Consider the following 15,162-nt stretch of genomic DNA (forward strand, 5'->3'; position numbering starts at 1 on the left):
AGGAAAGTATCAGTCAGCTTGGCCCATGAAGAAAAACACAAATCCAAACATATTAGCTCATTAAACATGCAGAGGTCCTTTACTGTTTTGCTGTCAGGGCTTCTATTTCTAATTAATAATAGTTAGCTTCATCCTTTCACAAGCAAACAAAAGAAGTTTCCACTTAGTTATTTCCCCAGAAGAGGGAATATATATATATAAAATTATAGCCATGCTTCAGTTTTTCCCAGAAGTCCATTTAGACTAAGGAGAAATCATTCCAAGGACAAAATATTTGTATCCTAAAGTTGTATGTGGTGCAACTGTCCAATGAAGATCACTAATTCTATTTCCACATTTAAGGTTGCACACCAAGAAGCTGAGCTGCAAATGCCAAACAGTGGAGTAGAATTGGAAGGAAGCCACTGTGAAATACATAACGCTCCCTTTTTAGGGTCCATCTTTCCCCACTGCTTCAGTTTTCATGACTGAACAAAAAATGACTTCAGTAGGTGTTTGAGACAAGTTTATTTTTTAAAATAATCCTCTCTCCTGATGTTTTTCACCCAGTATTTTGAAGGTAATTTCTTTCTCCTTTATATATAAATACACTTGGTATTTCCTGAATCCTGGAGGGAGTGGGGGAAATGGTTCGACATGTTCATTCCCCTCTGTTCTCTTTGTCAATAAGATTTCACTGAGATCAACACCATGAAGGTTTAGCCAACAGCTAACAGGTACTTAGTGGTGCAAGTGTGGGGGTTTTTTTTTGTTTGGTTTTTTTTGAAGAAAAAAAGCATAGAATAGAAGATAGAGATGAAGATGATGTAAAAAATTATATATATTTATATATATGATTCATATCTATTTACAATGTGGCTGGGACAAACAAACAGCAAGACATTTGAGGAGATTATACAAGACACCAGTAGCTTTTCCCCCAACCTTCTCAGATTGCTTTGGAACCTGGACATAAGGCATGAGGAGACGGAGACTAAAGAATGAAATTACACATTTACAAAGAAGGAGTTCCCCACTCCCGCTAAACCCGGTCTCCTTTTCACTCTGGTGAAATTGACTTTTTATTGACCAGTCTCTAAGAAAAGAAAAAAATGGTTCTTTACAACCTCAGAAACATGGATGTTGATTTGTACGATATGTCAGGCTTGGCTTTTTACTTCTTTTTTGAAGCAGGACTCTTAGGAATACCCTGATTAGCTAGATGCAATACCATGCTTTCCCATTTAGAATCATCAGCAGCAAAACATGGTCAACTGAAACAGACCTTTGTATGAATTACTTGGTAATTTTTAGTCCCTAAAGTAAGGCATAGTAGAGAATGTATGTAGACAAAGCTACATCAATTGTGGAGTTTCAAGTATTACCTTTCACTTGGTTTTCTTCACCTTGATAGGGTATCCTATAGAATGAACTGATTCAACAGATTCCCTCCCTTGTCCCCAAAAACAAAAAAACAAACCCAAATCTTTAAATTCTGGACTTAAAACAGATTCATGTTTTCTTTTAGCACAGCAAGCTGCATGCTGAAATCTTAAAGTCATCATTCCAGTGAAACACCTTTTAACCCAATACACTATTGCATCTCTGCTAAAATATTCCTCAAGATGATAAATGCAGTCCGATCCTCTGTTCCCAGTGAAATGCTGTATTTTCTATGCCACACGAAGACCATATTTGACATGCATTATCAGTTGTGATCTTGCATTCCACAGGCTGCATCCATTGAATCAACATGGTTTTCAGGCCTGAAACAGACACAGGCAGGAAAAACAAAACAAAAAACCAAGCTACTAATGTGTTATGTCATTAATGCAAGTTTGCTTTTATGCTTCTTTCCACTCCATCCTCTCAGGTGTTTTTTGTTTTTGTTTTTTTAAAACAGGCTGGTGACCTTCTATCCTGAAATCCTATATCTTCAAAGAGAATTTCCTCTTCCCCACGCATCCTCATGTGTTTAGAAGGGTCATAATTATTGTCCCATTTTTCTGAACTACAAAAGCCATGTTTGCTTTACACTCTTCCTAATCCTTTCCAACAGACTTAAAAATATTTGTATTGGTAACAGGCTGCAGTGCAGAGTTAGTTATTCTGTAATTTCAGCTATTAGTTAAGGTGCTAGCCTAGGACTCAGAATTATGGAATCTATGAATGAATCTAAGGTCAGAAGGGTCTACTGTGATCATCTACTCTGACCTCGTACAAAACATAGGCCATAATACTTCCCCCAAATAATTCCTAGAGCAGATCCTTTAGAAAAAAACCTAATCTCTATTTAAGAAAGGTCAGTGATGGCGAATCCACCATAACCTTTGGTAAATTGTTCCAATGGTTAATTACTCTCACCGTTAAAAATTAACACCTTATTTCCAGTCTGAAACTTGGGAGATACAGGTTCAGTTCCTTGCTTGGCCTCAGTTGTCCTTCGTGACAATGAGCAAATCACTTAGTCTCTCTGTGCCTCAGTTCTCCATCTGTAAAAGGGGGATAATAGTACTGCCGTGCCTCACTGGGGTGCTAGGAGGATCAATACATTAAGGATTGTGAGGTGCTCAGATACTACGGTGATCAGGGCCATACGAGTTCCTGAGACAGAGCAATTTAGTCACAGGTACAAGTTCTGATTGAAGGTAAGCAGGTGGTTTTAAATGTTGACAATTAAGAACACTGGATTTTCAAAGAGGAAATCAAAGATTAAAAACCTGCTGATTCCAGGAAGTAGAACTTGAGAGTCTTCTGTCAAGAGGGCTTACTCTAATTTTGCCAAAGCACATTGGTTCCTGTGACTATGGAACAGTTCCCAATTTGCTCAGCCAAGCAGAATAGGAAATCTTGACATTTCTTTAAAAAAAACCAAACACATTTTGCTGAATTACTTTCTGTATTCTCACTAATTTCTTGTTCAGGAGTTCCACTATTCATTTAGCTCAAGCATAAAACATATACCCATGGGCCACCTGTTTACTGGTTATCCTGGTCCTGGCCAATTCTCTGATTGCCTTCTGTACAGTCACCATACCTCTCAGTACCTTGGACCTAATAGCTGAACGGCAAGAGGCCCCTAGAGTCTCAGGACTTGCATTCCAGTTGTGCAACCAAGCTGAGAGCCAACAGTGGACTGATCCTTTAGTGCAGTATTCTACTTTTATAAGCTTCCTTGCTTGTATAGTGAGGTGGCAAAGTTCAAACACTTCTGCTATAACTCCTCTGATACCTGAGGGATTTGAGCTGCATGCAAACTAAGGCAGCAAACTGACTTTGTATGGAAAGGATCCACTCAGCTGACTGATCACCAGCTGTAAAAATCTGCACACACCCAGGACTATAAACACATCTCACTTGCTTTTCCTTTTTTTTGATTACTGTAAGTATTTGAATAATTACATTAATTCCGATCATCCCAGCCCTATAATACAGTGAAGTTCAATCAGTTTGACACACACACCCCCACAAAAAAAAAAAAAAAACTCAACAACAACAACAACAAAAACAGAAGTGCAGGTTTACCCTGCCAGCTTGCTGGTTACAAGTGATGACTTTCTTGGTGGAAGATCTTGTGGTGTCGGGATATGGTCTCCTGTCACCAGGTTATTGTCAGGCCCGGTGCTTGGCAACTGCTTGTTCTTCATCTTTGCCTTGGCCATATTGTAGTCACCCGAGTCAAAATACTTTTGCTGAAAGAGGGACAGGATTTCAGGTTACTTCGGCAAAGTCTTAAGAAAATATACTGCCCAAAGACTTGTTGGAATACTGTGAACATACAAGACTTATCTAACCATGAATGTATTTTCTTGATTTTAGTAGTAGCTTGGTCAACGTACACCATTGTGTCACTGAATTTGCAGACTCGTTAGATAAGCCTAGCCTGCACTTAGAAGTTCCAGTAAAGCCATAAAACTATAGCTACCGCAGCAGAACCCTGCTACTATAGACAGAGGGCTTTTGCTGGTATAGTTCATTCGGGTTCGGTGAGCAAAATAAGCTACCCCAGCAAAAGCGCTTTTGTGCTGGAATAACCACATCTAAGCTAGGGTTTTTGCTGGCACAGCTATGTTGTAAACAAACAAACCCAAGCAAAATAACTCTCACACCCCTATCAGGCAAAGCTATGCTAGCAAGATTTATGTGTAGCCCTGGCCTAAGAACAGGCACTAAATCCTCACTTTAAAGAAATAGTTACATAACACTTGAAGCTGGACAAGCAGGCTCCTTCCACACAAGGAAATCCACCTTCACATTTTATACACATACTTTTAAGTAAGTTTGTAACACAACCAGTCACCCCCAACAAATTTTAGGCCTTTCTGTAATACTTATTTTAAAGAAGTAAATGATCATGGTTATCACTTTACTAACGTGTACTGTAAACAAATACAAGTCACCAAGTACAACAGCAGTTGATAAAGCTTTAGAACAGGGAATCTCTGTTGTGTTTACTAAGTTCCTTAAAGGGACTTTTAAAGCCCAAACACTTGACCTACTGTCACATGGCTGGTTTCAGAGTAACAGCCGTGTTAGTCTGTATTCGCAAAAAGAACAGGAGGACTTTTGGCACCTTAGAGACTAACCAATTTATCTGAGCATAAGCTTTCGTGAGCTACAGCTCACTTCATCGGATGCTGTAACCCTAATGGGGAAAGACCCTGGGACCCAATTTTCATTCACACCATTCTGGTAGCATAAAAGAAGCCTTAAAGTTGGTGTAAATGTCATGTCTGCCAGAGCACCATAAAGGGGCTTTGGTGTAAATGAGAAGGGCCTGATTTTGCTCTCCCACTGGTGAGAATTAGAGGAGAATCAGGCCCTAAATATCGGATTTAAAAACAAAAACCCCAACTGCTTCCATGCCAAGAAATTAAATAATCATTATTTTTGTGCTTGCCCTGCAGGCTGTTACCTAAAACAATATTAGCAGAGTAACATCAACAGCAAGAGATAATGCTGGCACACAACCATGTTTTGGCAGGATGAAAGGCTATAAATAAAAGCTATAAAAGGAAAACAATGATGTTAATTCCAGTGAAGCAAAGCAGAGGCAGTGGGCAGAATCCCTGTGTTCTAAATGGGAAAAAAGAGCAAAATAGTTGCGTTTTCCCAGCTTCTCAGAGGATTTTTATACAACCTGAAGGGGATAAGACTGTACCAGACTGCTTTACAATAGCTTTGTAAAATATTACAGCTATAAACAAGATGCCAGGCTTTGCTTTACTGAATTTCAGCGAGGGCTTTAACAAATTCCTCAGACGGAGGAGTCATGAGGCCTGATATACCATTGCCTTGAACCTTGGCCAGTCGTACACCAGTCCGGAGTGGGTGTAAAATGCTGCCATTCTGAGCTGGTGGCATTTCTACACCCACTTTGCACAGGTCTAAGTGACTGCACAAGGTGCAGGGCAATGGAAAAATCAAGCCCACAGTTTCTAATTTTGCATCATTGTTCTTTAAGAGTTCTACTTTGAACCCACATATGAGATTTGGAACATCTGATCTGCCAGATCACTGGCTGGTGCACGACCAGCCCCACAGCGTTAAGGTAGATCCCAGGGAGAGGCCCAGGTGGCACAAGGAAGTCAGTGCACTAGTTTCTAAGTATCAGAGTCCAAAGCATGATGGGTCACAATGTGGAGAAATGGGAAGCCACTGAAACAATATTCACATAGCAAAATCCACCACACAAAAGACAGCATCGCTGTTCATGAAAGGCCCAAGACAAGAACAGCCTGGGATGATCTAGATCAGGAGGTGCAGAGCTTGGGAAACAGGGGAATGTGCCACACAGACATCCACTATGGCGACTTCAGTGGGTTTTAGATGGGGCCAATCCCAAAGAGCTTTAATCAGGTCCTACAGACCCCTGGCACAAGCTTGCATCATCAATAACATTCATAAGCACAAAGTCACTCAAGGTACAAGTAAACTCATTCATTCCGGACATTTACATCAAAATTACGTTTGTTCCTACATTTGAATACTTTTTAAGTGGTCTTGTCCAACTTATTTCATGCCTGATATATCCCCAGGCCACCAATGGTAATGAATATAAACGTATTGGATACAAATGGCATAACAACAAGTTCAGGTCACTGGCCCGGTTTGGTCAATAGATAGAAATATAAGCACCTTAGGTACATACTGAATCCAAATCTCTCATTCAATTCAGTCTTTACTAACAATGTCTAGACTACTTTAAATGCTACTGTCTATATCTTATACACTTTTCTTTACACCATCTAGTGATGACGACGCTTAGCTTCCAAGACAAGAGCATTTGAGTAGGTAAGTACCCCTTTCTGCAGTCTTTTCATTAGGAAGTCTGACCCTCCTGGCTTCTGTCCTAAATTAGGATATTTGGCTTTTAGTTTTGCTTCTTCTGCTTTCTCAGGGATGACTGCTTCCTTCTCCTGTGTATCCTGAAAAACAAGAAACGGATTAAAGCTATTCAACCCTATGAAAGAGGACACCTTTATTTTACCTCAGAAATCTAGTTATATAATGTTTGTCCTATAACTACAAGCCTAATGTTTCGCTAATTGAGGTGTGGCCCCTTAAATGCTTAAACATACTTTGAGAACACTGTAAACTCAATTCTAAACCCATAGGGGGAGTGGCTTTCTCAGAAAGCCTGTGGGAAAGCGGACAGATAAATGGGCCAGGTGAGAGATACAGTCATTGATAAGGAGCCATCAGTAAGTTCAACCCAGGCAATGAGATTCAGCAGGGAGTCATCAGTTTCACGTCAAGTCCCACCAGTTAAATGTGGCACCATCTCTAACTCTTCTAACCTTTCCACACAGCAGCAGCCAATTGGCTTAGCCAATATGGGTGATGGCTAGAAATTCAACCAAGCTTTTATACTCAAGCGCAAGCAACATGCCAGAAACAGCTCCCAGATGGGTCACAGAGATCAAGTTCTGCTGCTTCAACATGGAGTAGTTATTCACATGTATCCAATGCATCAACATTCCCCAGTGCCGTTTCCTAGCATTGCTTAAAGATAGTTGTTTTAAACAATTGAGCTCTCTGATCACTAAGAATCATTAAAAGGACAAGAGGCAAATCAATGTTTTTAGTGCATATTTTTTCATAAAGGGGAATTCCATAATGCTGAAGAGTGCATGTAGACAGCCCAGGAAGCCAGAAGGTCTCTGTATCCATACAGCACAGATCATATCAGAGAGGTTTACCCTGAGCCACCCCACCCGTGTGTGCCTCAGCCCTATGCTGAAGAGAAAACCGTTCCAGAACAAGATGTTATTTCACCATCCAAGACTCTTTATCCTATGGACTGCGTTACACAGGTCAGACTTGCAGTCCTTTCTGGCCTTAAGATCTATGAATCTTTGGCCCCTCTGCAGAGATCCCCACCAATCCCTCAGGTGTGATGGTTTTTGCAACATGCACACCTGTCTACTAAGAATTGGACTGAGACTTTGCAACTTGTGTCGTACAAACCAAACAATGCCGACTCAAGTCGGTTTCTATCAAGGCCAAATTCAAACTGGCAACTCCAAACCCATTATCGATCATCTATGCCATCCAGTACTGCGGACGCAGCAAGCTCAGCCCCAGGGGCAGAACACCACATACTATATATATCATATCTCTGGTTGATCAAGAAGTGGCATTGACTTGTTCTGTGGCAAGTTCCTTCTCATCCCCCTGGGCCCAAAGGCTTCTTGCCTAAGCACAGAGTAGATTAGGCAAGGTAAAAACAGGGTTGAGATTTTCCATGTCCTTGCTGGAAAAAAACAAAACACCTTTATCTTCAGCTTGGCATGCAGGTGTCAATATGGTCACGAAGAGAGTTGCTAGAGCAAGATCATGGAGATAGAAGAAACAGGATTCTGCTCAATGTCACTAGAGGGACCATGAGTTTGAGCCAGACTAGCTACTCCTATGTTCCGATTACATTTAGTTCCTCTTGCTAAAAGGGCAGGACAGAATCCATCCAATTAGACAATCTACATTTGATTTTAGTAAAGAGAACAGGCAAATTTCTGCCTTAACGGTTAGGATTGGGCACGTTATTGTTGAGTTCAAGACACCTTTGCTCAGAAATATATAGATGGAACGGTACTGAAACAGACATGTGAAACTTTCAAATTGGAAAAATTAACAAAAAAGAAATAAATCAGTATCCTAACCTAGGAAATTAGTGGAGGCCTGTAAATATCTGATAATGTAGACTGGTTTTTAAGTGACAACGTCAGGACTATTGTAAAGAAGTTGCTGTACAAGAGCAGAAATTCTTGATGGCTTCAAAATTGATGCCATCTGCAACTATTTGTCTCAGCACAGTGGTAGAGGAGGTTTGAGGGCTGCCTGGGATGTATTACTCACTCCCGCCCCTCCAATCACGTGCGGAAAGAGGAATAGAAGGATTGTCACACTTCTGTCGTCCAAGACAGTGCTTAACCCAGCCCTATTCTTTAAGCGGAGTTTGCTTAAGTAAAGAGGACTGTGTAGACATGAGTCAAGCAGAGCGTGGATGTCAGCAGAACCACAGAGTGACTACGTTTCTCAGTTCTTTCAGAATTTTTAAATACAGCTTTGAGAGCAAACTCAATGGTATAAAAGCCCTGAGAATATGAATTACCAAATACAGTAAATTCCATTTCCTAGAGCAGAGGGTCAACAGTAGCTGGCCAGAAATAGAATGGCACAGTCCATCCTAAGAAATCTTGCTGTTCTGTTATTCTTGAGAAGGCATTTCAGTGGTCTCTAAGTTTTTCAAAGATTTAGAACAGAGCCTGTTTAAGATCTGGATTTAGATGATTTTTCTCTACAGAGAGCAGCCTAATGGGCTGTGTCAGCTCTCTCTCCCTGCTGCATTCACTTTCTGGAAACCTCCATTCCTGCTAGTCACTATTGCCACCAATTCCAGAAAAGATCTTGCACAGTGAGAACTCAGTTCAATTTAGAAGGCCTGTGCAGCATATCTAAGATCCTCAGATTTTATTTGTTGCTGGCCTGCACCAACCTGTGATATTTGGTCCATTACCAGGCAACACACTGGAAGGAGAGGCAACATATTTCGAGAAGCCACTGCAAATTAATAGATTAGCCAACAGAACGTGAAGGCAGGCGTACTCACATCTCAAAATCCACATCATCATAACTGTTCATTGTTCACTGTCTCAGACTGATCGAGCCATAGACAGACACTGAAAGCTCTCAGTCTTGGGTCTGGTCCTTCCACGTAAGGAGAGAAGTACAGGAGGAAGTTGGTACTGCTGGTGGTACCAATACTGAATGTGTATTTTGGCAATTAGAGTCCATGCTGGGTCGAGAGGGAGGTAGACTGATAGTATCCTGGCTGATAGTTGAATAGCGGGTTGGAGATAGGGGGTAGAAACCATGTTTCCTACCTGCGTAGGTATCTTATTCGCCAATCTATCAAGCATATGAGAAACTGGGATGGAGAGGCTTGGAAGCTAGGAGGCAAGATATGTGCCTGGCCCAGCACAGACAGACACACTGGAGGATGCTCTGTGGATGACAGGTGGTGGCTAGTGACTATATGTAGCCCAACTAGAAACATACAAGTTGGTATCTGGTCTATTAAAGGCAGTTGACAGCTGCTGAGAAGTTGGCTGTGGAACCTAAGCCACAAGTGTTCTCAGATATTTTCTGCTATAGTATTCATTCCAATGGTGTTAGGGTTAATGGAGATTTATCGCTCTGGCTGTCTTAATGAAGTTCTCTTTTCTAGGAAGTGGATACAGGTAGACAGATGCCACTCAGCCATCTACAACTCAAAGAGACACTGTCCCATGAAATAAAGAGATTCTTTACTGTCAGAGAATTAAAGAGAGAAGCACAAGTTCCAAAGCGGTGTTTGGTCTCTCAGCAGGAATTCTGGCAGTGTTACCCATAGCCCAATAGTTCTTACCAGATACTCTCAATCCCACCTCCTCCGCTCAATTATTTATTTTTAAGTCATATCTCCATATATGGCCACAAAGGCTACTTCCCTCCCATTATCCTGGGTACGCGATCTTAAACTGCTGATCAGGCCCTTTACAGTCAATGGCTTTGTGCTTTACTCTACTTATTGGAATAAGATCAGTGGCCAACACCATAGCTGGGAAATTAATACCAATTAGCATTTTTCGGACAGCATGGCTATATGTGCAGCACTGCAATGCACCTGAACAAAGAGACAATGGCACCTTTTCAAAAGTGTGATGCCACTTGCCTATCAAGATAGATTAAGCCACCAGGATCCACATAGGACACACTTATGTCCTGCCACTATATACAGACTGCCACAGAGCTGATGTTAATGTTTAGTCACTGTTCAAAATTAACGGTGATACACAGCTGCCACTTTTCCCAGAGGACCTGTATCACTGAACACATGTGCCCAGATGGCCAGCAGGTTTTAGCTGCATGATTGTTAGCCTGTATTTTAATACTGTAAGAGCCGGAAAGCCTATTGTTCTGACAGATCCCTGTTGTACTGGTGCCACCATTAGTTTGGGCAATAACCAGTTTGGCTGAGAGCTGGCCATGTGTTTGTATGAGAACACCTGGCCTGTGCTAATCCTGCTCCAGTTCTGAAGCTTGAGATGGCAGCGCTATGTATAGAAACTCTGAGATAAAACAGGCTTCAAGGTGTTCTTGCAAACTCTATTACCCAGAATGCTCTTCCACTTCACAACTATTAGAGATGGGGTGAGAGCTCCGAGAAAGCATTTAGATGCGAGTGTTACGGGTGGTTAAAATGTTTCTTTTGTGTAGGATTTGTGTGCCAGAGTAGTAGAAAAATTTTAACCTCCAGGCTGCACGCCATATAGCTGTTTGTGGCAGCACAAGTAAAAGGGTCAAAGATTTTCTGCATCACGGGAACTCAATCTTGTGGCAGTGATCTAGCAGTGGCCGTTAGTAAGTGGTTGGACGGTATCATTGCTGGGGTGAAAATGTCTAGCCAGCTGTCACAGTCCATTTACTTAGTATAAAACTTATTCTGGACCCTTGCAGGCACAAATGCAGTTCTCTTTTGCATAGCTTCCCAACCGGTCCTATATAGGGCCCGATCCACAGTCCATTGAAATCAATGGGAGTCTCCTACTGACTTCAATGGGATTTGGATTATGCTCATACACAAGCTTCAGAAACATTTAGATTTTTTAAAATTAAGTCTGATGGTGGAGTGGCATTTGATATTCAGGGTCCCCTGCAAAAGTCATTAAGAGAAACCATGCCTTCTGAGGTTGGGAAGTTACATCCTCTGTTGTACCCATTTTAGCATTTTAAAATGAGAGACTCTTTAGGAGCAAGTATTTCCCTATATTAAAAACCAAGAGTTAAAAGAGTTAATATTTAAAATTAAGGTTTCAGATTGGAAACACTTTCTCCCCCATCCCAACATATATGATTTCTAGGACAGACGATGCCAAGGCATTTTGGAAGAGACCATTTAAGTCACGTTTCTCCTTTCCCTAAAGCTACCGTCTGCTCTTTGGTTACCAGCCACTTAAAGAGAATCAAGAGAAAAGAACAATTGGAAAGACAACGCGTCTTTGATAGGACAGTCTTTAAATAAAGTGGATAAGTCTGAGTAGCTGTTCCCCTCACGACACCGTGGGCAACGCTCTAAGGAAGTCGATGACTCAGGGGAGCTGCACACCATGCTGCTAAGCTGCCCTAGACAAAAGGCAAAACAAGAATTTTTGTGCAGAAGGGTTATGTGGGATAATTTTAAATCATTACTCACTACAGTTCACTCCTGCAGCGTTAATACAAAACCTCCACTACAGTTTAAAACCACCCCCACCCCCGAAGTAATAATTTTGCCTCTTCTCATCTACTGCAGCTGCATTTTCGGGCCGCCCCCCTGAATTCTGCTTTAGCCTAAGGAACTTTATTACCCTCAAATAAATCAACAGCTTGTGCATATAACTACAGAATTGGCTACAACAAAGTGGTTGCTTTACTGCAAGCCTGAACTGGTATTTTGAGAGAAACATCTCTCCCCCTTAATACCAAAGGGAAATTCCCTTACTTCCTTTGAAGCAGCCGTTATTATATAATCCTAATTTACCTCCACCTCATGCAAACCTGATCTCGCCTTGCCTAAAAAATTATTTACGGAGAAGTCATGAAACTGAGGTGAACTGACATGATTTATACTGAAACCACCAAACCATCTGCTTTTAAAGCAACTCCTGCACTCTTAATTCTTCTTGTGGCTGTCAGTGGGCTGGGCAGTCAGCTTTGTCCCACCATCGGGATCTTAACAGGGGGGAGAGGGATACTTATTATAAGCCATTTCACATATATGTTCGCAGAGTTGTAGCTGTGTTGGTCCCAGGAGACACACATGGGTACGTGTGGTAGTATTTTTCACTGGACCAGCTTCTGTTGGTAGAAGATACAAGCTTTCGATCTACAAGCTTTTCGATTCTTCAGATGACCTGATGGGGCAGGTGAGCTGAAGAAGAGCTCTGTGTAGCTCAAAAGCTTGTACCTTCCACCAACAGACACTGGCTGGTGCAATAAAAGATATTACCTCATCCATTTTGTTTCGCTCCACAACATGTAATCATGGTTTCATGGAGACCTGTAACCTTAGCCCTGGTCTACACTTAAAACTTCCACCCCTGAGCACCCTAGTTAAACCAGCCTGACCCAGGTGAAGACACAGCAAAGTCAATGGAAGAATTCAAGCCCCCCAAGCTCCAACCAACAGTGGAGCCCCCCATGCTGAAGTCCAAGGCCCAACCCAGCACTCCCAGATCCTCCCTCCACCATAATCCCCTGCCCCTAGTGGACCCACCCCCGAGCCTGGATTCAGACCAGGAGCTCCCCCAAAATCACAATCTTCCCCCATTCCTCTGACCCTCTCCCACCCCATGGCTGCCCCCTTGCTCCAGAAGCTTCCACACCCCCCCAGTATCCCACCACCCTGCTCTGACCCAACCCTGTCCCGCCTCAGAGCTGCCCCACGCCCCAGAGGCCTCCACACCCCCCGCATCCCACAATCCACCACCCCTCACCCGCCCAGACTCACTCTGCACTTAAGCCCTATCTACCCCACGACTCACACCCCCCGGAAGTACCACCCCAGCAGGCCTGTAGCCAATGACCAAACACCATTACCGGGACCGACGAATACGGCAACCAATCACAGTGCGGCGGGCGCGTACGGGCAGTCCAAGTGGCCAATCGGAGCCCAGAACGATCCCGCCGCGACTCAGCCCTCACCTGTTTCTCGTCGCCCGTCTGTTCGCACCGGCTGTCGGTACCGAGCTTCTCCGACATGGTGGGGCAGGGAAGGGAAGAGGGACGTGGCTGAGAGAAGGGCCGGCGTTCTGCTTCCCACTCTCTCCCCGGCTCCTGTCACTTTCACTCTGTAACCAAAATGGCCGCCGCCGCCCCCCTAACGTTTCTGCCTGGTAACTGACAAGCAGAGCAGCCAATAAGAAAGCTTCGGAGGCCGGGGTGACATCATAACCAACCAATCACAGCCCTCAGAAAACGGGACGAGGGGGTGGGATACTGAGATGAGACAGATGGGGCAAAGGGCCAATGGAGAGTGAGGCAAGAGCAAACCGGGCAGGGCAAAACTTGGGAATGACGAAAACTGACCGGGACCAATAAGAGACGAAGAGGAGGCCGTGGGGCGGGGAACCAAAATAGGGGGCGGGGTGAGGCGGGTCCTGGCTGTGGCGGGGGAAATTTCATTGGCTGCCCTGAGCTCCGTGGCGCCCGGTCCAGCCCCTGGCTCGAGCAGTGGCCTGGGTGTGAGGGCGGGGACTGGCGTGAGCCCCGCCCCCTAGGCATGGGGCCCCGCCTCCAACCCCCCCGTTCGGGACCCGCCGTCATCCACTGGGACCCACCCCCCGGACCTTCTGGGACTCACCACTGCCCCTCCGGGAGCCGCCCCCCATCACCCGGGACACGCCCCCCACATCACCCCGGGATCCAGCACCGCCTCCCAGGAACCTCTGGGACCTGCACCCCTACATCACCCTGGAACCCACCACTGCTCCCCCCCGGAACCCACCCCCCATCACCCCAGGACACGCCCCCCACATCACCCCGGGATCCACCACCGCCCTCCAGGAACCTCTGGGACCTGCACCCCTACATCACCCTGGAACCCACCACTGCTCCCCTGGGACTTGCCCCCCAGGACCCACCCCCCACATCACCCTGGAACTCACCACTGCTCCCCCCGGGACCCACCTCCCCCTCCCCCTGGGACACGCCCCCCACATCACCCCGGGATCCAGCACCGCCCCCCAGGAACCTCTAGGACCTGCACCCCTACATCACCCTGGAACCCACCACTGCTCCCCTGGGACTTGCCCCCCAGGACCCACCCCCCACATCAGCCTGGAACCCACCACTGCCCCCCCCGGAACCCACCCCCCATCACCCCAGGACACGCCCCCCACATCACCCCGGGATCCACCACCGCCCTCCAGGAACCTCTGGGACCTGCACCTGCACATCAGCCTGGAACCCACCACTGCCCCCCCCGGAACCCACCCCCCATCACCCCAGGACACGCCCCCCACATCACCCCGGGATCCACCACCGGCCCCCAAGAACCTCTGGGACCTGCACCCGCACATCACCCTGGAACCCACCACTGCTCCCCTGGGACTTGCCCCTCAGGACCCACCCCCCACATCACCCTGGGATCCACCACCACCACCCCGGGATACGCCCTCACATCACCCCAGGACCCAGCCCCTCCATATCACCCTAGGACCTACTGGCATCCCCCCCCACAGACCACCCCACAGGAACCTCTGGGACCTGCCCCTCCACATCAGCCTGGAACCCACCACTGCTCCCCTGGGACCTGTCCCCCAAGACCCTCTGGGACCTCACGGTACCCATATCCCCACCACTGCCCCCGAGGACCCACCCCACATATCACCCTGGGACCTGCCTCCGCCCTCCTGGGACCCACCCCCTCAGAACTCCCTGGCCCCCCCATCACCCCAGGGCCTGCTCCCCGACCTCAGGACACACACCCCCACACCATATTACCCTGGGTGCCATACAGTTTGTGTCTTCTGTGGTGATTCAACGCTGAGTCCTCCTGTTCCTGGGAATTTGGGATGGGTCCCAACTTGGATGAAAATGATGTTTGCACAATTAGTGTGTAACCATGTGAATGGCTGTCATTAACATGTTCTGATCCCA

General features: G+C 45.4%; 1 protein-coding gene and 1 long non-coding RNA gene across 3 annotated transcripts in view; one reads left to right on the top strand and one right to left on the bottom strand.

Moving 5' to 3' along the window:
* LOC144279548 (uncharacterized) overlaps positions 1-7,183 on the top strand; it is a 23,650-nt gene extending 16,467 nt beyond the window's left edge. Inside the window, exons 3-4 of the long non-coding RNA XR_013348683.1 lie at positions 6,232-6,273; positions 6,792-7,183. This is a non-coding gene — a long non-coding RNA (uncharacterized LOC144279548). The remainder of the gene's footprint in view (positions 1-6,231; positions 6,274-6,791) is intronic.
* The window catches only part of ENSA (endosulfine alpha), a 14,510-nt gene extending 1,141 nt beyond the window's left edge, over positions 1-13,369 (bottom strand). Inside the window, exons 1-4 of one of the 2 annotated variants that reach the window (XM_077841099.1) lie at positions 13,207-13,369; positions 6,282-6,407; positions 3,505-3,671; positions 53-1,745 (exon numbers count right to left, since the gene is read on the bottom strand). In XM_077841099.1, the coding sequence (XP_077697225.1) occupies positions 1,688-1,745; positions 3,505-3,671; positions 6,282-6,407; positions 13,207-13,263 (408 nt within the window). In that variant the 5' untranslated portion in view covers positions 13,264-13,369 and the 3' untranslated portion in view covers positions 53-1,687. Of the gene's footprint in view, positions 1-52; positions 1,746-3,504; positions 3,672-6,281; positions 6,408-13,206 lie in introns of those variants that run through there. The other variant, XM_077841098.1, reaches the window with a different exon arrangement.
* Between the last annotated feature and the right edge of the window lie 1,793 nt (positions 13,370-15,162).

The sequence above is a fragment of the Eretmochelys imbricata genome, chromosome 24 (assembly GCF_965152235.1).
Source record: "Eretmochelys imbricata isolate rEreImb1 chromosome 24, rEreImb1.hap1, whole genome shotgun sequence".
NCBI classification, from domain to species: Eukaryota; Metazoa; Chordata; order Testudines; family Cheloniidae; genus Eretmochelys; species Eretmochelys imbricata.